The sequence below is a fragment of the Schistocerca serialis genome, chromosome 10 (genome assembly GCF_023864345.2).
Source record: "Schistocerca serialis cubense isolate TAMUIC-IGC-003099 chromosome 10, iqSchSeri2.2, whole genome shotgun sequence".
In the NCBI taxonomy this organism is placed as follows: domain Eukaryota; kingdom Metazoa; phylum Arthropoda; class Insecta; order Orthoptera; family Acrididae; genus Schistocerca; species Schistocerca serialis.
In genome coordinates, this window is record NC_064647.1 from 184,722,985 (window position 1) to 184,749,139 (window position 26,155).

General features: G+C 44.3%; 1 protein-coding gene across 1 annotated transcript in view; it reads left to right on the plus strand.

Annotated features, from left to right (window-relative positions):
- The first annotated feature begins 23,893 nt into the window (after positions 1-23,893).
- LOC126425004 (1,5-anhydro-D-fructose reductase-like) overlaps positions 23,894-26,155 on the plus strand; it is a 51,549-nt gene continuing 49,287 nt past the window's right edge. Inside the window, exon 1 of the mRNA XM_050087903.1 lies at positions 23,894-24,014. Coding sequence (XP_049943860.1) covers positions 23,940-24,014 — 75 coding nt within the window. The 5' untranslated portion in view covers positions 23,894-23,939. The remainder of the gene's footprint in view (positions 24,015-26,155) is intronic.

The following is a 26,155-nucleotide window of genomic DNA, read 5'->3' on the forward strand; positions in this document are numbered from 1 at the left end:
TTTCTACAAGGACTACAGTGGGTCTGCACCTCTGGTGGCCCACCAATACCGTAATCTCTACCAGGACTACAGTGGGTCTGCACCTCTGGTGGCCCACCAATACCGTAATCTCTACCAGGACTACAGTGGGTCTGCTCTGTGATGACCTACCTACCAATATTCTTCTAAACTTCGACTGACTCTATGGTGCGTTTGCTCTGTTGTGGCCAATTACCTGTCTGCATGTCGAGAGTCAGCACTATCTTTCCGTTGGAAGGACAACACTACTTCTTCAAGACTGTATGGAAATCCACTACTTCCGTGTGTATTGTCTTTTACTGCTCAGACTTTGAGAAAAGAAATGGCAGTTTTACTGTGATGAATGATCAGGACTGTCTTTATGGACTGTGAGAAAATTTTAGCTTTTGACCAACATTGTATCAATAAGTGTGTGCATTTGATATCTTTGTTATTGTAATTACGAAAAATTTTATCAAATTATTATTGGCCACTGCCCAAAACAATTTGTAAAATTTTTTTGTGGGGAGCATGGGGGCTATGTAAGTAGGCTGTTTGTTTTCTTATTGGCAACGTTACATAGCGGTCTGTGTGAGAATCACTGGCTGTGCTATGTGCAGTCTGTGGCTGGTTTGCATTGTTGTCTGCCATTGTAGCGTTGGGCAATGGCACCTGGATGTGAACAGCGCGTAGCGTTGCGCAGTTGGAGTTGGGCCACCAGCAGTGGTGGATGTGGGGAGAGAGACGGCGGAGTTTTGAAATTTGTCATGAACTGCCATATATATTATGACTATTAAGTGCGTTTTTCCCATATATGCTTTTTCTCATATATGCGTTTTTCCCATATATGCGTTTTTCCCATATATGCGTTTTTCCCATATATGCGTTTTTCCCATATATGCGTTTTTCCCATATATGCGATTTTCCCATATATGCGATTTTCCCATATATGCGTTTTTCCCATATATGCGTTTTTCCCATATATGCGTTTTTCCCATATTTGCGTTTTTCCCATATTTGCGTTATCCCATATTTTGCGTTATCCCATATTTTGCGTTTTTCCCATATTTTGCGTTTTTCCCATATTTTGCGTTTTTCCCATATTTTGCGTTTTTCCCATATTTTGCGTTTTTCCCATATTTTGCGTTTTTCCCATATTTTGCGTTTTTCCCATATTTTGCGTTTTTCCCATATTTTGCGTTTTTCCCATATTTTGCGTTTTTCCCATATTTTGCGTTTTTCCCATATTTTGCGTTTTTCCCATATTTTGCGTTTTTCCCATATTTTGCGTTTTTCCCATATTTTGCGTTTTTCCCATATTTTGCGTTTTTCCCATATTTTGCGTTTTTCCCATATTTTGCGTTTTTCCCATATTTTGCGTTTTTCCCATATTTTGCGTTTTTCCCATATTTTGCGTTTTTCCCAAATTTTCCTTTTTTCCCATATTCTGCAATTTTCCCATATTTGCGTTTTTCCCATATTTGCGTTTTTCCCATATTTGCGCTTTTCGTATATTTGCGCTTTTCGCATATGTGCGTTTTTCCCATATGTGCGTTTTTCCCATATGTGCGTTTTTCCCATATGTGCGTTTTTCCCATATGTGCGTTTTTCCCATATGTGCGTTTTTCCCATATGTGCGTTTTTCCCATATGTGCGTTTTTCCCATATGTGCGTTTTTCCCATATGTGCGTTTTTACCATATGTGCGTTTTTACCATATGTGCGTTTTTACCATATGTGCGTTTTTACCATATGTGCGTTTTTACCATATGTGCGTTTTTACCATATGTGCGTTTTTACCATATGTGCGTTTTTACCATATGTGCGTTTTTACCATATGTGCGTTTTTACCATATGTGCGTTTTTACCATATGTGCGTTTTTACCATATGTGCGTTTTTACCATATGTGGGTTTTTCCCATGTCTGCGTTGTTCCCATGTCTGCGTTGTTCCCATGTCTGCGTTGTTCCCATGTCTGCGTTGTTCCCATGTCTGCGCTGTTCCCATGTCTGCGCTGTTCCCATGTCTGCGCTGTTCCCATGTCTGCGCTGTTCCCATGTCTGCGCTGTTCCCATGTCTGCGCTGTTCCCATGTCTGCGCTGTTCCCATGTCTGCGCTGTTCCCATGTCTGCGCTGTTCCCATGTCTGCGCTGTTCCCATGTCTGCGCTGTTCCCATGTCTGCGCTGTTCCCATGTCTGCGCTGTTCCCATGTCTGCGCTGTTCCCATGTCTGCGCTGTTCCCATGTCTGCGCTGTTCCCATGTCTGCGCTGTTCCCATGTCTGCGCTGTTCCCATGTCTGCGCTGTTCCCATGTCTGCGCTGTTCCCATGTCTGCGCTGTTCCCATGTCTGCGCTGTTCCCATGTCTGCGCTGTTCCCATGTCTGCGCTGTTCCCATGTCTGCGCTGTTCCCATGTCTGCGCTGTTCCCATGTCTGCGCTGTTCCCATGTCTGCGCTGTTCCCATGTCTGCGCTGTTCCCATGTCTGCGCTGTTCCCATGTCTGCGCTGTTCCCATGTCTGCGCTGTTCCCATGTCTGCGCTGTTCCCATGTCTGCGCTGTTCCCATGTCTGCGCTGTTCCCATGTCTGCGCTGTTCCCATGTCTGCGCTGTTCCCATGTCTGCGCTGTTCCCATGTCTGCGCTGTTCCCATGTCTGCGCTGTTCCCATGTCTGCGCTGTTCCCATGTCTGCGCTGTTCCCATGTCTGCGCTGTTCCCATGTCTGCGCTGTTCCCATGTCTGCGCTGTTCCCATGTCTGCGCTGTTCCCATGTCTGCGCTGTTCCCATGTCTGCGCTGTTCCCATGTCTGCGCTGTTCCCATGTCTGCGCTGTTACCATGTCTGCGCTGTTACCATGTCTGCGCTGTTCCCATGTCTGCGCTGTTACCATGTCTGCGCTGTTACCATGTCTGCGCTGTTACCATGTCTGCGCTGTTACCATGTCTGCGCTGTTACCATGTCTGCGCTGTTACCATGTCTGCGCTGTTACCATGTCTGCGCTGTTACCATGTCTGCGCTGTTACCATGTCTGCGCTGTTACCATGTCTGCGCTGTTACCATGTCTGCGCTGTTACCATGTCTGCGCTGTTACCATGTCTGCGCTGTTACCATGTCTGCGCTGTTACCATGTCTGCGCTGTTACCATGTCTGCGCTGTTACCATGTCTGCGCTGTTACCATGTCTGCGCTGTTACCATGTCTGCGTTTTTCTTATATTCGCTTGTTTCCCATATTCGCGTTTTTCCCATATTCGCGTTTTTCCCATATTCGCGTTTTTCCCATATTCGCGTTTTTCCCATATTCGCGTTTTTCCCATATTCGCGTTTTTCCCATATTCGCGTTTTTCCCATATTCGCGTTTTTCCCATATTCGCGTTTTTCCCATATTCGCGTTTTTCCCATATTCGCGTTTTTCCCATATTCGCGTTTTTCCCATATTCGCGTTTTTCCCATATTCGCGTTTTTCCCATATTCGCGTTTTTCCCATATTCGCGTTTTTCCCATATTCGCGTTTTTCCCATATTCGCGTTTTTCCCATATTCGCGTTTTTCCCATATTCGCGTTTTTCCCATATTCGCGTTTTTCCCATATTCGCGTTTTTCCCATATTCGCGTTTTTCCCATATTCGCGTTTTTCCCATATTCGCGTTTTTCCCACGTGTCCGTTTATCCCACGTGGCCGTTTATCCCACGTGTCCGTTTATCCCACGTGTCCGTTTATCCCACGTGGCCGTTTATCCCACGTGTCCGTTTATCCCACGTGTCCGTTTATCCCACGTGTCCGTTTATCCCACGTGTCCGTTTATCCCACGTGTCCGTTTATCCCACGTGTCCGTTTATCCCACGTGTCCGTTTATCCCACGTGTCCGTTTATCCCACGTGTCCGTTTATCCCATACATTCGTTTATCCCATACATTCGTTTATCCCATACATTCGTTTATCCCATACATTCGTTTATCCCATACATTCGTTTATCCCATACATTCGTTTATCCCATACATTCGTTTATCCCATACATTCGTTTATCCCATACATTCGTTTATCCCATACATTCGTTTATCCCATACATTCGTTTATCCCATACATTCGTTTTTCCGATATATGCGTTTTTTCTCATATATGCGGTTTTTCCCACGTTCGCGTTTTTCCCATGTTCTCGTTTTTCCCATATTTGTGTTGTTTTGCATTACTCATGAACCAATCTTACAAATCGATTCCTTCTTCAAATCAAGTTGTGCCACAAAATTCTCTGCTCCCGTATTTTTGATTTTCCGATATTTGCGATTTTCTCATATCTGCTATTCTCCGAGATTTGTGTTTTTCCAGTATTTGCGATTTTCCGATTTTTGCGATTTTGCCATATTTACGTTTTACCGAAATTTGCGACTTTCCAATATTTGCGATTTTCCCTTATTTCCGAAATTCCCACATTTGGCTTTCAGCCATATTTGTGTTTCTGCTATATTTGCATTTTCCCATATTTGATTTTTCTCGTATTTGCGTCTTTCCCGTGTCTGCGTCTTTCCCGTGTCTGCGTCTTTCCCGTGTCTGCGTCTTTCCCGTGTCTGCGTCTTTCCCGTGTCTGCGTCTTTCCCGTGTCTGCGTCTTTCCCGTGTCTGCGTCTTTCCCGTGTCTGCGTCTTTCCCGTGTCTGCGTCTTTCCCGTGTCTGCGTCTTTCCCGTGTCTGCGTCTTTCCCGTGTCTGCGTCTTTCCCGTGTCTGCGTCTTTCCCGTGTCTGCGTCTTTCCCGTGTCTGCGTCTTTCCCGTGTCTGCGTCTTTCCCGTGTCTGCGTCTTTCCCGTGTCTGCGTCTTTCCCGTGTCTGCGTCTTTCCCGTGTCTGCGTCTTTCCCGTGTCTGCGTCTTTCCCGTGTCTGCGTCTTTCCCGTGTCTGCGTCTTTCCCGTGTCTGCGTCTTTCCCGTGTCTGCGTCTTTCCCGTGTCTGCGTCTTTCCCGTGTCTGCGTCTTTCCCGTGTCTGCGTCTTTCCCGTGTCTGCGTCTTTCCCGTGTCTGCGTCTTTCCCGTGTCTGCGTCTTTCCCGTGTCTGCGTCTTTCCCGTGTCTGCGTCTTTCCCGTGTCTGCGTCTTTCCCGTGTCTGCGTCTTTCCCGTGTCTGCGTCTTTCCCGTGTCTGCGTCTTTCCCGTGTCTGCGTCTTTCCCGTGTCTGCGTCTTTCCCGTGTCTGCGTCTTTCCCGTGTCTGCGTCTTTCCCGTGTCTGCGTCTTTCCCGTGTCTGCGTCTTTCCCGTGTCTGCGTCTTTCCCGTGTCTGCGTCTTTCCCGTGTCTGCGTCTTTCCCGTGTCTGCGTCTTTCCCGTGTCTGCGTCTTTCCCGTGTCTGCGTCTTTCCCGTGTCTGCGTCTTTCCCGTGTCTGCGTCTTTCCCGTGTCTGCGTCTTTCCCGTGTCTGCGTCTTTCCCGTGTCTGCGTCTTTCCCGTGTCTGCGTCTTTCCCGTGTCTGCGTCTTTCCCGTGTCTGCGTCTTTCCCGTGTCTGCGTCTTTCCCGTGTCTGCGTCTTCCCCGTGTCTGCGTCTTCCCCGTGTCTGAGTTTTTGCCATGTTTGAGTTTTTCTCATACTTGCTTTTGTTTTGCATTACCCATGAACTCATCCTGCCAACCGATTTCTTCTTCTACTCAAGTTGTGCCAAAAAATGCTCTTCTCCCATATTTGCGATTTTCCGATATTTGTGATTTACCGATGTTTGCGATTTACCGATTTTTGCGATTTTGCGATGTTTGGGATTTTCCCGAATTTGCGTTTGTGCCGGATTTGCGTTTGTGCCGGATTTGCGTTTGTGCCGGATTTGCGTTTGTGCCGGATTTGCGTTTGTGCCGGATTTGCGTTTGTGCCGTGTTTGCGTTTGTGCTACATTTGCGTTTGTGCCACATTTGCGATTTGCCGTAGTTGAGTTTTTGCCACATTTGCGTTTGTTGCTGTATTTTCGTTTTTCCCATACTTGTGTTTTTTCCTTGTTAGGTCCACCAGGGAGCGCTCATCTCGCACATTAGGAGCTTGCACAACTAGGCACAACAATATGAAACACATATTGTGGTGGTCGCGGATCGGGAGACAATTACTGAATGATGTACTGTACCATCTGTCTAACTTCTTTACTTTCCCATCCTGGAAGCTCAAAGAATATTAATTTCACTTCAGATGCTACGTCCATCAGTAGAGGCCTAAAATAAATCCGCAGTGACCGCACAATGGTCGGCTAAGATGCTAGTCCCGACTAAAACGTTTGTCTGACTGAGTAAAACTAAAAATATTAGTCCTTTGAATCCTAGACTGTCAATAATATTGTGCAGTATTTCATATTTTGCAACATTACTGTCCATCTGTTGATAATACTGAAGGTTGAGTAATTTGACGGGCCTACTGAAATTAGATTTTGTTGTGCAAAGTCCTTGGATTCCATAGTCTCTATGTAATACAACATATCTTCGTCATCTCTGGCTCGTCCGCTAAAGTGTTTATTTTGCGCAGTTCGCTGTGTTGTGAAGTAGAAATGGGTTCAAAAAAATGTGTGTGAAATCTTATGGTACTTAACTGCTAAGGTCATCAGTCCCTAAGCTTACACACTACTTAACCTAAATTATCCTAAGGCCAAACACACACACCCATGCCTGAGGGAGGACTCGAACCTCCGCCGGGATCAACCGAAATGGGTTCGTAAACAGGTGAACGGGTTTTTCATTTGAGAATTATTGGAAATATTTAGGAGCTTGGCAGTCTTATGGTGTGTTAAATGAAACGAATGCAGAAATCGCCAAAAGAGAACGGAGAAGTATGATCAGATAATTAAAGAGGTCAAATTCATTGCAGAAAGAATTGGAAAAAAATTAAGAGATCATCGAAAGGTGGACCTGGTGCTGACGAACTACTGAAGATTTCGCAGGCGCAATAATATTTTTAACACAATTTATGTACTTCTTCCTTTTGTTCTTTTTTTTTAAAAAAATTGGATCTAAGTACATAAATATTACTCAAATATAATGACAATTATTGGTGTGGAGTAAATGTACCAAAGACTGCACTGTCCCAAAGATAGTGCAGTCCCCGTTCCCGGGAGTTGGCTGAACTGATCATCTCTCCATAGGGCCCAACTGCGAATTCGTACCGTATAGCGTGTTTCTTGGCGTCTCAAGGATAATTTTCGTTTCAGAATGACTTCAAATTACGAGAACCGGACGTGGAGCTAATCTTTACTGAAAAGTTGCTCAGTAAGGCCAGGCAATGGATCGAAAATGGAGCAAACAAGGGAAAGGTTGCGGCTGCTCTTGTGACGAACGAGTCTACTTTAACCCTAGAAACACCAAACCATTTTTCATAATGAGCGTTACCAAAGGTGGGGGAAAGGAGCGTACTTTCTGCCAAGCCTGAAACTAATTTTAAAAAAATCGTTAATTCTTGTTAATTGTGTAAGGTGTCAGGTAAATCCAACACCTTCCATGAAAACCCTGACATGATAAGCAAATCCAGTAGTATGTCACATAGTTCCGAATAAATCGTGACATTAAATTAACCAAAGTAATACGAGTAACGAGTGAGCAAATGGAATACCACAGACTAACACAAGAATGCGTAAATGCATGTCATACCTACCCACCGTGAGACAGACGCAGTTCCGAGGGGAGAAACGAGAACAGAAGCCGAGAGCAGAACCGTGTTAAGCTAGATGCCCTACGATAAGGGACGGACACCCACATTGCCAGCTAACCGCTAGGACCACCCCCCAGTCCATGTTAAAAGCTAGAACCCTCCAGAAGAACAGTATAGATCTTACGATAACACTAAAAGGGCCACCCCAGCCGCAAGTTTTAGCGTGAGACTTTTTCGCGTCTCTGTTACGTCAGGACCACCCCCCAGCTCATGTTGAAAGATAGAGCCCTCCAGAAGAACAGTATAGATCTTACGATAACATTAAAAGGACCACACCAGCTGCAAGTTTTAGCGTAAGACTTTTTCGCGTCTCTGTTACGTTGCAAATGTTAAAAACATTGCCCCACAACGAAAAGTATAACGTTTCTCATTGAATAGACAGAATTTTTATAGGCGGAGCTTAAGGTTAGCATTGAGACCCTGATTGGTCAGATGAAAACACAGCCATATAGTTTTTTTTTAAACCAACTTCGGTAAATTGTAGTAAGGAGAAGTTAGGAGAGAGCTGCTTCCGAGACGGCGAGGTGAGCGGAGCTGTGCTGCCCGTCGCCCCCAGACGAACACCGACAAGGTAACGAACGCACGCGATGCCGCATAACAGTGCATAAAACTTCACTCAGAACTGCAGAAGTCTCATCTGTTACACCCCCTTTTTGCATAATACTAGTGTCATCGTCAATTATAGCTCATGGTGTTCACATTTGCCACTTGAAGTAAAAATCTGAAACGCGATGATTTTTCTGTTATATAGTTATTGAGAAGCCACATCAGCCATTGTAATTTACGACAAGTTGGATAAGTAATTAAAGATAATTGAGGGTCACTGTAGACCATTTTGATAGTTTTCTCTTTTGTGAAACTTTATTTAAACCTAGATTATAGATGTGATATGGCATAGGTCATCCATCGATCCATTGTAGAACTTGGAAACCCACTCAGGGAATATTCGTTCACATTTTTGTTGAACGCAGTTGGTTTTTATCATCCTGTATTATAACATTTCCTTTTATCAATAGTGCAATTTATAAACGATGTTTTGTGAGTAGAATAAAATTTCCAATGGTAAACTTAACTGCTTTTTAGACGTTATTTTACCAGCTAATTAAAAATAGGAAAGCCTCGAACCCATTCCACTAAATTTACTTAGTATTAAGATTCTTTTACGGGACTGCAGTGGAGCTGACGCTGAAATCATTAAGTATTTGGTTATATCATCGCTAGTCTCACTGAACTCTTCTGAACTCTACATGTCATGTGTGGTCTGCCGTCTCCTTACCAGCAACAGGTCCCAGGTTCAAACTAGTCAATTCCCTAAAAAACACGCTCAGAGCGTCGTTGCGCGAATGTGGTAGGGAGACACGATATAGAACAAACAGACACCACGCAGAATGTTAGAATTGTAATAACAACATACTTTTAAAGAGGTATCAATATCTGTTCCGGATCCAGAGTCTGACAATACCTGTTACCAAGTTCTTAGCAATTAGAATGGCCTAACAATAACGTGCATCACCGACTTTATCATTTAAAAAATTCAAAAATTCCCAATTCATTCTTTATTGTAGATTTTTACCCCCAGCATATTTTTTAAAGAGATTCTGATGTGTAACTAAGGCCTTGATCCAGGAAATACTGAATACGACCCTCACTGCGAAATGTCACAACAACTAGCGAAACTTAAACTTTTAGGTTCAATTTAACTAAAAAATCAAGACAGTTGGTGAAAAAATTCATTAAATAACATTTTTAAAAATTTTAAAATATAAACTGCCTAGATTACAATAAAAAGGGGAAGGCAGTATGAATGACTCAAAATTGTACTATGAATAAAATTGAGTTCGTCACATGTCATGAGAGTTCATGAGGAAGTATTGAATAGGATTGGGGAGAAGAGAAGTTTGTGGCACAACTTGACCAGAAGAAGGGATCGGTTGGTAGGACATGTTCTGAGGCATCAAGGGATCACCAATTTAGTATTGGAGGGCAGCGTGGAGGGTAAAAATCGTAGAGGGAGACCAAGAGATGAATACACTAAGCAGATTCAGAAGGATGTAGGTTGCAGTAGGTACTGGGAGATGAAAAAGCTTGCACAGGATAGAGTAGCATGGAGAGCTGCATCAAACCAGTCTCAGGACTGAAGACCACAACAACAAACAAACAAGATTACAATATTTTCAAAAGGTGGGTACTAAGTACCCCCACCAACCTCTTTTGTATTGCGAGGGTTTTAAAGAAAAGAGTGACTGAAAGCCGTTATGGCCGGCCGCGGTGGCCGTGCGGTTCTAGGTGCTTCAGTCCGGAACGGCGAGACTGCTACGGTCGCAGGTTCGAATCCTGCCTTGGGCGTGGATGTGTGTGATTTCCTTAGGTTAGTTAGGTTTAAGTAGTTCTAAGTTCTAGGGGACTGATGACCTCAGAAGTTAAGTCCCATAGTGCTGAGAGCCATTTGAACCATTTGAACCACACGTACACAGGCCACACAATGGGTTGGCATACTCTGGATCAGGTGGTCGAGCAGCTGCTGGGGTATAGCCTCCCATTTTTGCACCAGTGCCTGTCGGAGCTCCTGAAGTGTCCTAGGGATTTAAAGCGATACGTCGACCGAGAGCATCCCAGTCGTGTTCGATGGGGTTCAGGTCTGGAGAACGGACAGACCAATCCATTCACCTTATATCTTCTGTTTCAAGGTACTCCTATACGATGGCAGCTCGGTGGGGCCGTGCGTTATCATCCATCAGGAGGAAGGTGGGACCCGCTGCACCATTGAAAAGGCGACATCCTGGTGCAAAATGACGTCCGGATGCACCTGACCTGTTACAGTTCTTCTGACTAAGAGGAGCAGGGGTGTATGTGCACCAATCATAATTCTATTGGCATGGAGATTTTTTTAGCATCCATGTACGATTCTCTTACTGATGAATTCTAAGAGTTCAAAGTATGCCAGAATACAGAAACCGCACCATTGATTTCTAAATTACTGGATTTTTTTTTAGTGAGGATCCCAAACAGTCGGGCAGAAGTCAAGACATGTAGGGGTGTACGTGCACCAATCATAATCCCACCCCATACCATCAAACCACGAACTCCATACACGTCCCTTTCAAGGACATGAGAGGTGACAACTAAGTCTATAATACACACTTTCTAATAACAATTTCTATCATATTTTGCTCAAATACAGAAAAAACTTACATTAATTATCAGACAGCGTTACAATGGCGGCCTACCGCTAGACGAAACAAAAACAGGAGAGAGAGTTCAATCAAAGCATTGCCTCTGATCTTCATCACCTATTTTACACAGATTATACAAAAAAAACTGTTCTTTGTTAATTACATCGATATTTGTGAGTTTTGATGATAATAATTTACATTTTTCACTATTTGTTATACATCGCACAGACGTACTTAGTCTTTAGATAATTATGGTTCACACGTTTCATAACAAAAACTTCTTTTCCATTTTTCCAAATGTCCATTTATGTGACGTACCGTCACACGACCAGCGCGTGTGACTTTGCTGACAGCACGACATAGACTGCAGCGCCTCTCCTGGATTTTTCACTGTAGCGGTTGGACCCTCGACGACTGGAAAACAGCACTACATGTTCCCAAACCAGGATGGAATTTTTATAGATGACAATAAGCCATGTCAACGGGCCACAACTGTTCGAAATTTGTTTGAAAAACATTCTGAACAGTTCGAGCGAATCACTTGGCCTCCCAGATGGTTTGGCTGGAGATATGGAGTGGAGGTGGAAAAGGGGTTGTACTTTCCACTAATAAGGATGATGACGTAACTGGTAAAACTGTTTGTGTCACTAAGACAGTAGCCTCTGTGTGCGAGAACCACAAATGTAAACAAAGTGATCCATGTAGTTGGTGGACGTACCACTAATAACATACCACTAATACATTGAACATTTTCTTTAAGAGAACAACAAAATTAATTTCCAGGAAGAAGTGTCCTAGCACTGGCTTCTACAGTCACGGAAAAAACATCGGAACACCAGGTAGGAGCCGCGCGGGATTAGCTGTGCGGTCTAAAGCAATGCAGTCATGGACTGAGCGGCTGATCCAGACCGAGGTTCGAGTCCTCCCTCGGGCATCGGTGTGTGTGTTTGTCCTTAGGATAATTTAAGTTAAGTAGTGTGTAAGTTTAGGGACTGATGACCTTAGCAGTTAAGTCCCATAAGATTTCACACACACCAGGTAGGAGTTGTGTTACATAAACGAAAGTTAGTAGGTGTGTTTCTGTTGTGGACTGGCAAGACAGCCAATCCACTAGGAGGAAGCCGAAAGGCACGCGTTTAAACTCATGCAGGCTGGCGTGAGGTCTGGAAAATGACAAGATCTTTATAGTAGTAAAAATAGTACGCAGCTTCTGGAATACTTAATTTTAATCCATAATTGGTGAACATCGGTCTGACGGTACATGCATCACAAGATAAATAGCAGTTGATAATGGCGCCTTGCTAGGTCGTAGCAAATGACGTAGCTGAAGGCTATGCTAACTATCGTCTCGGCAAATGAGAGCGTAATTTGTCAGTGAACCATCGCTAGCAAAGTCGGCTGTACAACTGGGGCGAGTGCTAGGAAGTCTCTCTAGACCTGCCGTGTGGCGGCGCTCGGTCTGCAATCACTGATAGTGGCGACACGCGGGTCCGACGTATACTACCGGACCGCGGCCGATTTAAAGGCTACCACCTAGCGAGTGTGGTTTCTGGCGGTGACACCACATTCCTCCCCCGCAAATCGGCGTACGGTTGTATTATAAGGCTTCCGCCCGCTGTGGGGAGGACCCCATGTTGACGTATGCGACGAGGTGGGGAGCCTAACAACAGGCGAGGCTGTGCCACCCGCACCCTGCCCAGCTGTTTGTACATGTCGTGATTGATCAGTGAAACTGCAGCTCCGGTATCGAGCTGGAATGGTATCACTTTGCCATTAATGTCCAAGTCAACAAAAAGTTTATTGTCCTGCTGACAACAAGAGTGACTGTCTCGTGCAACGTGAACTGACAGTGGGACATAATCACTTGCGACTTGACGGGATTTCCGTCGATGTCGACGCACACTTTTTGTGGGACGAACACAGTCACTGTTAGAGAGATTGGCACTGGGCGGAGTGGCATGAACTATATGAATTTCCATAGGTGAAGTTTCATGAGCCTAAGTATCCTCGGTTCGATTCCGATTCAGGCGCGAAGCAAAGGGCCTGGAATGGTTGTGAGTGTCCGATCTGAGCTTTTTCTGGCAAACACTTTGAACATGGCCTTTTTTATTACAGAAAAAGCAAATAGCCTGGTGTGACGGGCAATTCTCACGCGAATGTCTAGTAGCACACCGCAGTCATGATTTTAGCACTGCATTTCCTTGCCGGCGCGGGACACGTGGCTGAGAGCCAGGCGGCGTTGGCACGGCCGGGCGCGAGGACTGTTTACTGTTCCGTGCAGCTTGCCCAGTGGGCCGGTTAACCTGACACATGGGTGGCGAAGTTTCAAATGATTCCTGAGCAAAGTCAAGTGTGTCCTGCCGATCCAATATGTCCATCACTTGTTGAAGGGAGGGATTGACCAGTTTTAAAATCTGTTCCCTTATATGTACATCAGAAACGTTCTGTGCAATAGCATCACATACCATAGTATCTGAATAAGGGAGTCCACATTCACATTCAAAAGCACAATCCCGAGTAAGGCCTTGCAAGGTTGCAACCCACTCCCGATTAGTCTGACCGGCCGTACATTTTGTGCGAAAGAATGTATACTGTTTGGCAACTACATTGACTGATTCTTTGAAATATGCATCTAACGCAAGCAAAATTTCTTCGTAGGACAGAGTTGCTACGTCGCGTCGGGGACATAATTTCACTATCACATGGTACGTCTGGACGCCTACGGATGTTAACAAGAAAGGCTGCCGCTCGTTACCTTGAATTCTGTAGGCGGCGAGATGGAATCCAAATTGGCGTGACCACTCCGTCCAGCTTTCCAGTGCAGCATCAAAAGGACGAAAAGTTGGTGCAACAGCGTGTTGTGGCTGCGGTAGCGGTGGAGCGGCGGCTGCCGCATCGTTTTGCAGTGCACGTTGACCCTGGACGAGCTGTCCAAGGGCATCCAATAAGGCCTGCGTCTGCTGATTCTGCAAGCGATAAAATTCGGACAGTACATGTGGAGACTGTGGCGAAGCCATGACACAAGTAAATCAGGGCAATATTAATACGAACGCAAAATCCTCGTCGTCAACTGTTGTGGACTGGCAAGACAGCCAGTCCATTAGGAGGAAGCCGAAAGGCACGCGTTTAAACTCACGCAGGCTGGCGTGAGGTCTGGAACAGGTAAAGTAATTGAGACTAGCAAATAAAGTACATAGCTGCTGGAATACTTAACTTTAATCCATAATTGGTGAACATTAGTCTGACGTTACATGCATCACAAGATAAATAGCAGTTGATAATGGCACCTTGCTAGGTCGTAGCAAATGACGTAGCTGAAGGCTATGCTAACTATCGTCTCGGCAAATGAGAGCGTAATTTGTCAGTGAACCATCGCTAGCAAAGTCGGCTGAACAACTGGGGCGAGTGCTAGGAAGTCTCTCTAGACCTGCCGTGTGGCGGCGCTCGGTCTGCAATCACTGATAGTGGCGACACGCGGGTCCGACGTATACTACCGGACCGCGGCCGATTTAAAGGCTACGACCTAGCAAGTATGGTGTCTGGCGGTGACACCACAGTTTCCACACCTGAAAGCTATGAGGATGCATATCAGGTCTGCTTTAAATAGAAGCTGTAACTGTCAGTGTTGGACGTGGTAAGTTGATGTTAGACAACAATACTTTTAAAGCTACAAAGAGTGCATTATCAACACTTCACTGATTTAGAATGACGTCGTGTAATATGGCTACAGGAAGGTGGCTGTTCCTTCTGCAATACCGCAGAAACACTTGGAAGGAATGTAGCTGCTGTAAGTTTTTGCTGGCAACGGCGGTCACTTGAATGTACGCTCGCAAGGAAACCGAACTCCAGACGGCCACGTGGCACTACCGTGAGGGAAGACCATCGTGTTCGGCGTACGGTTCTGACGAATCGTAATGCACCTGCAGCAGTTGTTTGAGCAGCAGTTGTTTGAGCAGCAGTTGTTCGAGCAGCAGTTGGTACCACGTGACACAACGAAGTGTTATAAATCGGTTACTTCAAGGACAGTTCCGAACCCGATACCATGTAGCATTCATTCCACTGACCTCCAACCACTGTTATATGCGACTTCAGTGGTGTCAAGCGAGAGCCCATTGGAGGGCAGGATGTAAATCTATTGTGTTTTGTGATGAAAGGTGGTTCTGCCTCGATGCCAGTGATGGCCGTGTGTTGATGTCAGTTGAGGGCCTCCAACCAACCTGTCTGCGTGCTGGAGACACTGGATCAACACCTGGAGATATGGGCTGGTGTGCGATTTCGTATGACAGATGGAGCGCTCTCGTCGTTATCCTATGCTCCCAGATTGCAAATTCGTACGTCAGTCTGGTGATTCGATCTGTAGTGCTGGTATTCGTGCACAACATTCCAGGCGGTGTTTTCCAACAGGATAACACTCCATCACATACCGTTGTCGTAACCCAACAGGCTCTATAGAGTGTCGACATCTTGTCTTGGCCTGCTCGATCACCAGATCTGTCTCCAGTCGAGCACATACCGGAAATCATCGGACAGCTCCAGCGTCATCCAGAAACAGCGTTAACAATCCCTGTATTGACCTAACAAGTGCAACAGGCAAGGAACTTCATGCCACAATCTGACATACGGCACCAATAAGACATAATGCACGAACGTTTGCATGGTTGTGTTCAATATTATGGCGGTTGCACCGGTTATTAATCTACCAGAATTTCACATCTGCGCTTGCATTAAACTGTGATTCTGCAGTGTTAAACACTTGAATGTATTACCTAAACAAATGTGTTCCCAAAATTTCATTACTCTACAAATATTATTTTCTGGTGTTGTGAGCTACGTACACCAGTGCATTCTTGAGATAAGACGTTGCAAAGTTTGCTGTAGAACTTCACTTGCTGTTGAGGAAAAATGGCAACATCGTCAACACATCTTTCTATTTTGCAACTGATAAACGTGACTGGTCTCTTAGGTTAAGTATGTCATGGAATACACCAGCTGTACTGTTTCCCTTTCAGCACATCGACACTATCATATACCTCTGTTTTTTATAAGCTGTTTGAGATGGAAGAGTTGACAAACTTTAATCATACTGCATTTAGGGATCTTACATACTTGCATTGACAACTATGTTTCAGCAGTATCTTTAAAATCAAAGTCAGCAGTATGTACTGGTATTATATGGAATGAGTTTATAGCTTTACCTGACTCAAAATCGTGTCTAGATCTTGCTGATCAAAGGCCTTGCCTACCTTCCTCTGTTTTTGTGTAACTGTGAAATCTCTGTTGGATCTCAAAACGTTTTACCCATTCGCCAAAAAGGTGGTGTCATCTCTTCAAACAATCCCAACCGAAACGCAGGAGTCCTTGACGTATGGCACTTGCAATTCTAGAGGGAAGCACTGCTTAGTACAAAGTCCATGTGCCGTATAGTAACAAGTGTACAGTAACGAATGTTTGAAACATTTTCTCCATGATCTAACTTGCATTAAATTTAGGAACATACAATAGAGTGCCGAGAACTCAATAGCACTGTAAATGCGTTTTGTTAGAAAATATCACATAGACCGTTTGACATTCCCGGTCTTCATTTATCTCATAAACAACGCCTAGGAATTATTGAAGAACGTTAGCAGCTTTCACTCAGTTAATAGTAGGCAGAAATCAAATCTGCATGTGGAATGCACTTCCTTGACTCTTATTCAGAAAGGACTGCAGTATTCTGCTGCATCCCTTTTCAATAAGCTACCACAAGAACTCGAAAATCTTAGCGGTAGCCCAAACACTTTTAAGTCTAAACTGAAGATTTTCCTCATGGCTCACTCCTTCTATTCTGTCGAGGAGCTTCTGGAAGAGCTGAAAAATTAAGCAAATTCCAGTGTTACATTGTTGATTTTCTTTATTTAAACTTACGAATTGTCGCCTGAATTGTTACTTATATTTCATTTTATCTGTTTCTAATATCGTGTTATAATTTCATGTATTGACTCGTTCCATGACCATGGAGACGTCTCCTTAATTTGGTACCACTAAACAATAAATAAATAAATAATAAAATCCTATCCTTCCTCCCATGGGGCGTTAGTTGAGTATAGCATGGGAGAAGACTCTCATGAAAGCTGGATATCAACATGGAAGTCGTGCCATTTTCATAATTTGACCCTCTCTGATAGGTGTCCTGGAATGGTTCATTCAGTAGAACGATCAGGATTAGAATTTCGGTCTGGTAGGCAGTTTAAATTTCTCATCACGGATAATCCTCTTATCCTGTCTGGCAGATAGAGACGAGCGAAGGTCTCTTCGCAGCCGAGACTCGAAATGGTTTCAGCCTGATCGAGCAACCAATTCTCGTTGCCAGTCACTATCACCAACAATCAGATCAGATGTCACTTACAAGTACTGCATGTCATTGAATATATATAGCGACTAGTCACCTGGATTAGATAAGGTACAGAAATAACTGTTGTCAGCTCAAGATACGTGCGGCTCTGCTCAAAGTACACATAGAGGCGTGATGCAATAGCAGTCGAGATAAGAACCCCAAACACAGCGGGAGACGTTGTTTGCTTGTGACAGGAGAGGCTGACTGAGACAACACTCACCTGGTGATGTCGAGAGCCAGCTTGTGCCACAGCAGCTATGCAGCGGAAATTCCTCATGCCTTGACACCAAAGGAAACTATGCGAATGAGTTGGCGTACACTGCACAAAATGGACATCGTCGACATTCAAGAAATGCCAATAACTGGCACCACGAACACCGAATGAAAAATGGCGCGCCACGGTGATCACGATGGTCACCACCATCAAGATCGAGGGCGAACTCCTTAGGAGCTACAAACAGTGCGGCACGTTCAGCTAGGTATCCACTCTTAAAGAATGCATATCAACGTAGCGTGGTGGTGAGAACTGATGGAATGTGATGTCGTGCAACCGGAGACAAAACAGTCCGTCGTGGAGCTTATCGTGGAACTGGAAGTCCTTTGAGGTGTAACTGCAGATAGTGCGATAATATGTTTCATAGGCACCCAAGAAACAGAGGCTGAATTTGTGCAGTGGTTCCAGGTGATATGAACTACAAGATCACAAACTTTTCAAGGGGGATGGTCTGCTCTAAATGAGTATGATTCCCGGGTTCGATTCCCGGCGGGGTCAGAGATTTTCTCTGCCTCGTGATGATTGGGTGTTGTGTGATGTCCTTAGGTTAGTTAGATTTAAGTAGTTCTAAGTTCTAGGGGACTGATGACCATAGATGTTAAGTCCCATAGTGCTCAGAGCCATTTGAACCATTTTTTGAGTATGATTTTTATACGCCGTCCAGGAGTCAAGCAAAAGCGAGTTATCTTGACCAGTTGCTGGCCAAAAGCAGTGATCATAACGTAGTTGTAATTGTCTTTTGCCCATGTTCCCAAACTTACTTGTTGTGACGTAAATATTCCCCACTGCCCTAGTAAAATCATGCACACGAGAAATAATTGTACGGGACGGAGCACCTCCAACTTCTCGCAGCTCAATATATAACTTTTCAGCTGATTTATCATCCAGATTAACAGTCGGCTTAATTGTGTACGAATGCGTTAAGGCACTGCTGTTAATTGATCTTGATACAAATCTCTTGGTACCTCTAATTACCAGGGTTCCCTTCATATGCATTTCCTCTTCAAATTCAGATTGGTCGGAGCTGAAATCATATTCCTTACTGAACGACGGGATAACTTTGTTTATTATTTAAAATTTCACTATCTCACTGTAATCTACGTCGCTCGCAATTAGATGATCAAAACGTAATTGGTCACTATCATGCACATCTTGTAAATTGTATCGAGCATCCTTGAAACGTGCAGACACCAGTTTTTGTAAGAACTGCTCCCTGTACTCCCTTGAATATACGTCATTCTTCTTATGTACTACACGGTCGCATTACTGCGGACTTCTTCGAAAGCTGTTCATTATTGTCTTTTTACTATGCTTCGGAGGATCTTCCAACGTGCGCAACTACGTTTAGTAATCGCTCCTTGTACAACGATTAACTTTTACTACGTTTCACTGGAGACGGGATTTGTGGCACCCTGTACGACGAAGATGATGAACAACATAGCTCGACACCTGTTTCGGTACCACTTTCACTTGTTAAGCAGGAATCGTCATCATCGAACTCCTCACGTACACTACTGGCCATTAATATTGCTACACCTCGAAGACGACGTGCTACAGTCGCGAAATTTAACCGACAGGAAGAAGATGCTGCGATATGCAAATGATTAACTTTTCAGAGCATTCAGACAAAGTTGGCGCCGGTGGCGACACCTGCAACGTGCTGTCATGAGGAAAGTTTACAACCGATTTCTCATACACAAACAGCAGTTGACCGGCGTTGCCTGGTGAAACGTTGTGATGTCTCGTGTGAGGAAGAGAAATGCGTACCATCACGTTTCCGACTTTGATAAAGGTCGGATTGTAGCCTAACGCGATTGCGGTTTATCGTATCGCGACATTGCTGCTCGCGTTGGTCGAGATCCAACGAATGTTAGCAGAATATGGAATCGGTGGGCTCAGGAGGGTAATGCGGAACGCCGTGATGGATCCCAACGGCCTCGTATCACTAGCAGTCGAGATGACAGGCATCTATCTTATCTGCATGGCTGTAACGGATCGTGCAGCCACGTCTCGATCCCTGAGTCAACAGATGGGAACGTTTGCAAGACAACAACCATCTGCACGAACAGTTCGACGACGTTTGGAGCATCATGGACTATCAACTCGGAGACCGTGACTGCGGTTACCCTTGACGCTGCATCACAGGCAGCAGCGCCTGCGATGGTGTACTCAAAGACGAACCTGGGTGCACGAATGGCAAAACTTCATTTTTTCGGATGAATCCAGGTTCTGTTTACAGCATCATGATGGTGGCACCCGTGTTTGGTGAAATCGCAGAGACCGCCATTGGAAGCGCGTATTCGTCATCGTCATACTGGCGTATCACGCGGGGGTGATGGTATGGGGTGCCATTGGTTACACGTCTCGGTCATCTCTTGTCCGCACTAACGGCATTTTGGACAGTGTACGTTACATTTCAGATGTGTTACGACTCGTAGCTGTACCCTCCATTCGATCCCTGCGAAACCCTACGTTTCAGCAGGATAATGCACGACCGCGTGTTGCAGGTCCTGTACGGGCCTTTCTGGAATACAGAAATTGTTCGACTGCTGCCCTGGCAAGCACATTCTCCAGATCTCTCACCAATTGAAAACGTCTGGTCAATGGTGGCCGAGCAACTGGCTCGTCACAATACACCAGTCATTACTCTTGATGAACTGTGGTGTCGTGTTGAAGCTGCATGGGCAGCTGTACCTGTACACGCCATCCAAGCTATGTTTGACTCAATGCCTAGGCGTATCAAGGCCGTTATTACGGCCAGAGGTGGTTGTTCTGGGCACTGATTTCTCATGATCTATGGACCCAAATTGTGTGAAAATGTAATCACATATCAGTTCTAGTATAGTATATTTGTCCAATGAATACCCGTTTATCATCTGCAGTTCTTCTTGGTGTAGCATTTTTAATGGCAAGTAGTGTACATTGTTCGCGCAATCGAACTTGCACGACACTTCCCTACACATTCCCTGACTCATCTTGCAAAAACGCTGACATTTCATCTGGCACTTCTTTCTCATTTTGCACAATTCCTTGGTTCTTTTCTGAAGAAATGCCAACTTCGGCAGCTGTTGTTGTAGATACGATGTAACGTTTGCTTTGTTTATTGTAGGCATTGTTTGCTCTGATGTATCAACACCACTAGCACTGCATCACTGTTGTGAGTTGCTGGGCAGCTCAACTACGCTCTGTAGCCTCATGCTGTGCTCACCATCGGATACCTCTAGTCCCACCTCCTGTTGCCATTAGCAGCCAATTTTGTCGTTGTATGCAAGACAATATGTTTGGCTTCGAATGTCATAAACAGTGTGGCATATGCCTTCAACCAGACAATCATCGGTGACGTGTTTGGAGGCAACCCGGTTAGGCTGAACGCCTTAGACACACTGTCCAGTGAGTGCAGCAAGGTGACGTGCCCTTAGCGCTAGGATTTCACCCGGAACAAGTCCCGCCCATTCACCCCCCTCCACGCCTATCCATAGTGTAAGGCCCTCCCCTAAACGGCCGCCAGTTCCGCAAACTGGAAGCTACAACAAAGTTGTTATCGTCGCAGTCCAACACGTGTTATACTGTGATGAAATTCAGTAACGATAAGAAATTTAAGCTTTTCTGGATAGTAATGTGATATGAATCTGCATTATTAAAGAAATAAAAATATTTATAGAGAATTGAAAACATCGCCAGCAATAGAAAACAAAAAATAACGTGATGTAATTTAAGGGCAATAAGGAGAAATTTTCATTAACTAATTCACTTACTATAATACGTTTATTTGACGGAAACAGCAGAGCAAACATACAATGCGAAAACAATGGTCTTGAATCTGTCATGTCGGCAGTAAAGCCATGGATGCACTCTAATAACTCTATTGTCTAAAATCACCGTTATATAAAAATAAGTGAAGGTTGTTTTGTTTATGTAGGCCCTCATAGTAGCTCACGAAAATTAAAGAATGTCATAAAGTAGAAATGCCTAATGAAAGCAGTAAGATATTTGCATGTATGACATATTTCGTTAGTATTTGCATGGGTAATGGGTGAATTTTAACTTGTAAATTCTTCCAATACCATACCTGCGCATTATAAACGAGGTTACAAAGAATTGTAGCTGTTTCTGTGTGATTAGTGACCTACATGCTGTTGCAAACGTCTCAGGAAAATAATGTGTCGTTATTCTTTGTCCTGTCTGCTTTTAACCAAAAGATTTATTAATTTCGTAAATGTCATTCAAACCATTTTAAAAAAATAATAATGTGATGTTTATGTTTGTCACAGAGCAGTTATGGAGGAAATATATGCTGCGGTGTTTCATGGCTGTAAAACGTCCTTCATGCTGTGCTAGTTCCTCTTTCACCCCTAAAATTTTTCAGCAAAACTATTCAGTGAATACCACGCGAAATACGCTTGGATCGATCGAGCAACAACAAAGTAATTTTGATGCCCTCAGGAAGTATAGTGAAGTTTGGTGCTTGTTTCACATATACTGTCTGAGTTCTGAAACTTAAGTGACAAGTATACTGTGGTTCCTCTTTCCCCAAACAAATTATTCTTTGAGGGAGGGTTTATCCTGTTTTAGCTTTGGGTGCTTTTCCTCACATAGAAGTATGTTTCTTCATAGGCTATTCATCTGGATACTGAGTTCTCGTATTTAAAGAATTCAGTGCTACATTGTTTTCTGTTATGTTTGCCGTGGAAGTACCTGGCACAGCTGAGGCCAATTGTGCACGTTTCTTGTAATGTGTCTTTTAACTACCTGGGAAAATTTAAGACCTAGCAAGATATTAATGTAACATTCACTCCAAGTGCAGCCGAACGCGGTAAGCCACGTGGGTCAACTGAAACGATGCCCAGGCGCCGAACAAAGACCGGGAAACTGAGGTTGAGTGGGCGGGACCTGTTCCGGGTGAAATCCTAGCGCTAACGGTTCCTAGCAAGGTGGGGGTTCCCTGCTGTTGTGGGATGGCATTATGTGGGGCCGACGTACGCCCCTGGTGGTCTTTGAAGGCGCCGTAATGGCTGTACGATACGTGAATACCATCCTACGCCCGACAGTGCAACTATATCGGCAGTATATTGGCGACGCATTTGTCTTCATGGGCGACAATTCGCGCCCCCCATCGTGCACATCTTGTGCATGATTTCCTTCAGAATAATGACATCGCTCGAGACTAGAGTGTCCAGCATGTTCTCCAGACATGAACCCTATCGAACATGCCTGGGATAGATTCAAAAAGGTGAGGTGACCGACCAACCACTCTGAGAGATCTACGCCGAATCGCCGTGGAGGAGTGGAACAATATAGACCAAGAGTGCCTTGATGAACTTGTCGATAATATGCCACGACGAATACAGACATTCATCAACGAAGGAGGACATGGCACTTGGGTTTAGAGATAACGGTGTGTACAGAAATCTGGACCACCACCTCTGAAGGTCTCGCTGTATGGTGGCACAACATGCAATGTGTAGTTTTCATGAGCAATAAAAAAGGCGGAAATGATGTTTATGTTGATCTCTATTCCAATTTCCTGCACAGGTTCTCGGAACCGAGGTGACTCAAAACTTTTTTTTTATGTGTGTATATGTGAATGAACTTGAAGTCTCATCACATAATAATAACGGTTATAATAATTCACCGAATGAGCAGTGCTATGACGAAATCCAGCAATCAATACACAGAGGACTGCGTTAGTTCATTTCAATAAGCGTATGTATTTCGTATTATATGCGTTACCATAGTCATCCCGACGAATTCCACTGCTGAATTCTTCTCTATAAATCATTTGTTTCTGCTGGTTTCTGAGAGACGTTTAGACTATTTTCCTACATCTGCTGGCGAAGAATCCGTGTCCTGTCAGGTGGTGTTATTTAGCCGTTGCTGGTCGTGTCTTTGATCCCCTAGGGTCGTTCCAGGTTGGCCAATAGCAAGCATATTAAATCCATTCAACAATACATTTGCCACCATACACTTACGTTTATGATGGTGAGGCACATAAATGACAAGAGTATCCGATCCAAGCTGTGACAGACTCTCACACCAATGTACTGAAAATCGTTCTTAAAATGAAAACCGCGTTGCTTATAATTTACTGTTGTGAAAATATATCCTTACAGGTTTTGAAATGATATGTCGCAAAGTGTTTCACAGACATGTGTGTTTCATTTTGTTGTACATAATTGTGCAACTGCTGGAGAGGAAACATGGGCATTCCTTGATAAGTCTAGCGTGGCGGTATCGCACTGTGCTTCAAATGTTTCCTTTGGAGTCCCAATTATATAATCTCTTATTTCGGTTCATATCTAATCTCACTCAACTTGCCTTTTAATTGCGCTGCATACGCCTCTCTAGATAACAGCATTACTTTTTCAAGTGCTGCAACAGGTACAAAACACTGGAATCTATGTGGGAACGAGCGAGCACGCAGAAACTTTGCCTTTAGCATTTGCCTCGCAGCAGCTCAAGGCTAGGACGACATGGTCGGCACATTGCAGCACATCACTTTCTACAATGGCCAGAAGATGCCCATTGTAGGCCTGGGTACTTGGCAGGTACGTTCCACCTTCAAGTGTCACATACACAGGGTTACCAACCGTCCCGCATTGTGAAGAATCTCCCGTAATTCATGGATAAAACAACAGCATCGTATGGACCTTTTGCACGGGAGGCTAAAATTCGTATTTAATATTTTTCCGCTAATTTGTCTTCTTCTTGTAACTCGTTTATCAAAATTACATTAATGTTAGGCCTATATGTCGCTGACCAATAAACTGAAATGTGAATCTTACAATACTTTCGTCCGAGTAACAATTAGATGCACGACATTACATATTTGTCATTACACAGTGCATTTGCCTAATTTAAATAGTAGCCTAAGCCAGTTGTGAAAGTAACTTGAATAGTACAGTCAATGTATTTGTAAAAACATTTTGACGTTTTAGAAATTCCGTTATTTAAACGAGGCACTGCGGCTCCAGCTCAAAGGCAATTCAGCATGGACAATAGGCGTTTGTCGTCAACTATCAGTACTCGACTGACGTACGAATACGATTAACGTCGAAATAAGACAGTCTAGTTTACCTCATAAGCGAGGTGAATGGCTGTGTAGTTATTCGGAAAGGTGGGATAAGCGAACAGCATGTTGCCCTAAGACTGATTAACATAAGTTTTCTGGTTACTACATTGTGCACGTCGTTCCCTTAGTAAAATTTTAGCTGATCGGCGTAAAAATTGGAAGTTGTCATTGGTGTCCCTTACTGTGTTGTTGAGTATGGTAAGCTTACTCATACATGCTGACCAACAGACATTCCCTTCGAATCTGTTGGTGTCCCTCTTATCAGTTGTTTTGTTTGGGTACACAGCCACTTCGAAAATCATCTTATTTGTAGGAGGGACTATTTCATTTCGTTGCGTATTAGCAAATTCCTCGGTCTTGAGCATTGTGAGGCCAGATGGTGGCTACAATAACAAAAATAAAACACACACTAGTGTCTATATGGTTCAAAAATGGCTCTGAGCGCTATGAGACTTAACATCTGTGGTCATCAGTCCCCTAGAACTTAGAACTACTTAAACCTAACTAACCTAAGGACATCACAAACATCCATGCCCGAGGCAGGATTCGAACCTGCGACCGTAGCAGTCGCGCGGTTCCCGACTGAGCGCTTAGAACCGCTAGACCACCACGGCAGGCAGTGTCTATATATTTATGCATAACTGACGAGGATGATTTTATTATTGTTCTTGTGAGCTATGCTAGACAGTGGCTAACAAGCCGAATCCTACGTTGAAAAAAAAATAAACAAGCGAAAAATGAATCAAAATGAGTGTTTCACCAAGTCCTCAAAGCGAAATAAACAAAAAATATTTAGAAACGTTTAATACAAAAAGTAAAAATTTAAATTAACGGCCATTTTATGAAACATTTTTATGTGATGGAAACAGAGGTATGCTTTCTTTTACGTTTTTATTATTTCTTGTGTGCTTGAAGCTCTACATTACTATAGTTGTTATAAGGATAACAACACTCATGCTCATAAAATAAGGATAATGCTGATACTGGTGGGTAGTTCGCAGGTTTAAATCACCTCGGGGTATGACCATGAGGTGCATTTGAACTGCGGTCGTCGCACGGTGACGCTGGCGGCAGTCCACATACGCAGAGGTGTGTTGGTGCATGTCACAGTACGGTGCAGCGAGTAAGTGTGCAGACGTTTGCAGACGTGCTAATGGTGACTCTGTGTTGAAACTGGCTCAAAGAACACATATTGATGACGTTATGAGGGGAAGAATACTAGGGCGACTGGAGGCTGGTCAAACACAGCTGGTCGTAGCACGGCCCTCCGTGTGCCATAAAGTGTGATCTCAAGATTATGGCAACGATTACAGCAGATAGGAAACGTGTCCAGGCGCTACATTACGGGACTTCCACAGTGTACAACACCGCAAGAAGACCGATATCTTACCATCAGTGCCCGCAGACGGCCACGGAGTACTGCAGGTAGCCTTGCTCGAGACCTTACCGCAGCCAATGGAACAGTTGTCTCCAGACACAGTCTTTAGACGACTGAACTGACACGGTTTATCCACCCGGAGAGCTGCAAGGTGCATTCCACTGACGCATGGTGACAGAAGAGCCCGTAAAGCCTGGTGTCAAGAACACAGTACATGGTAATTGGGACAGTGGTCCCAG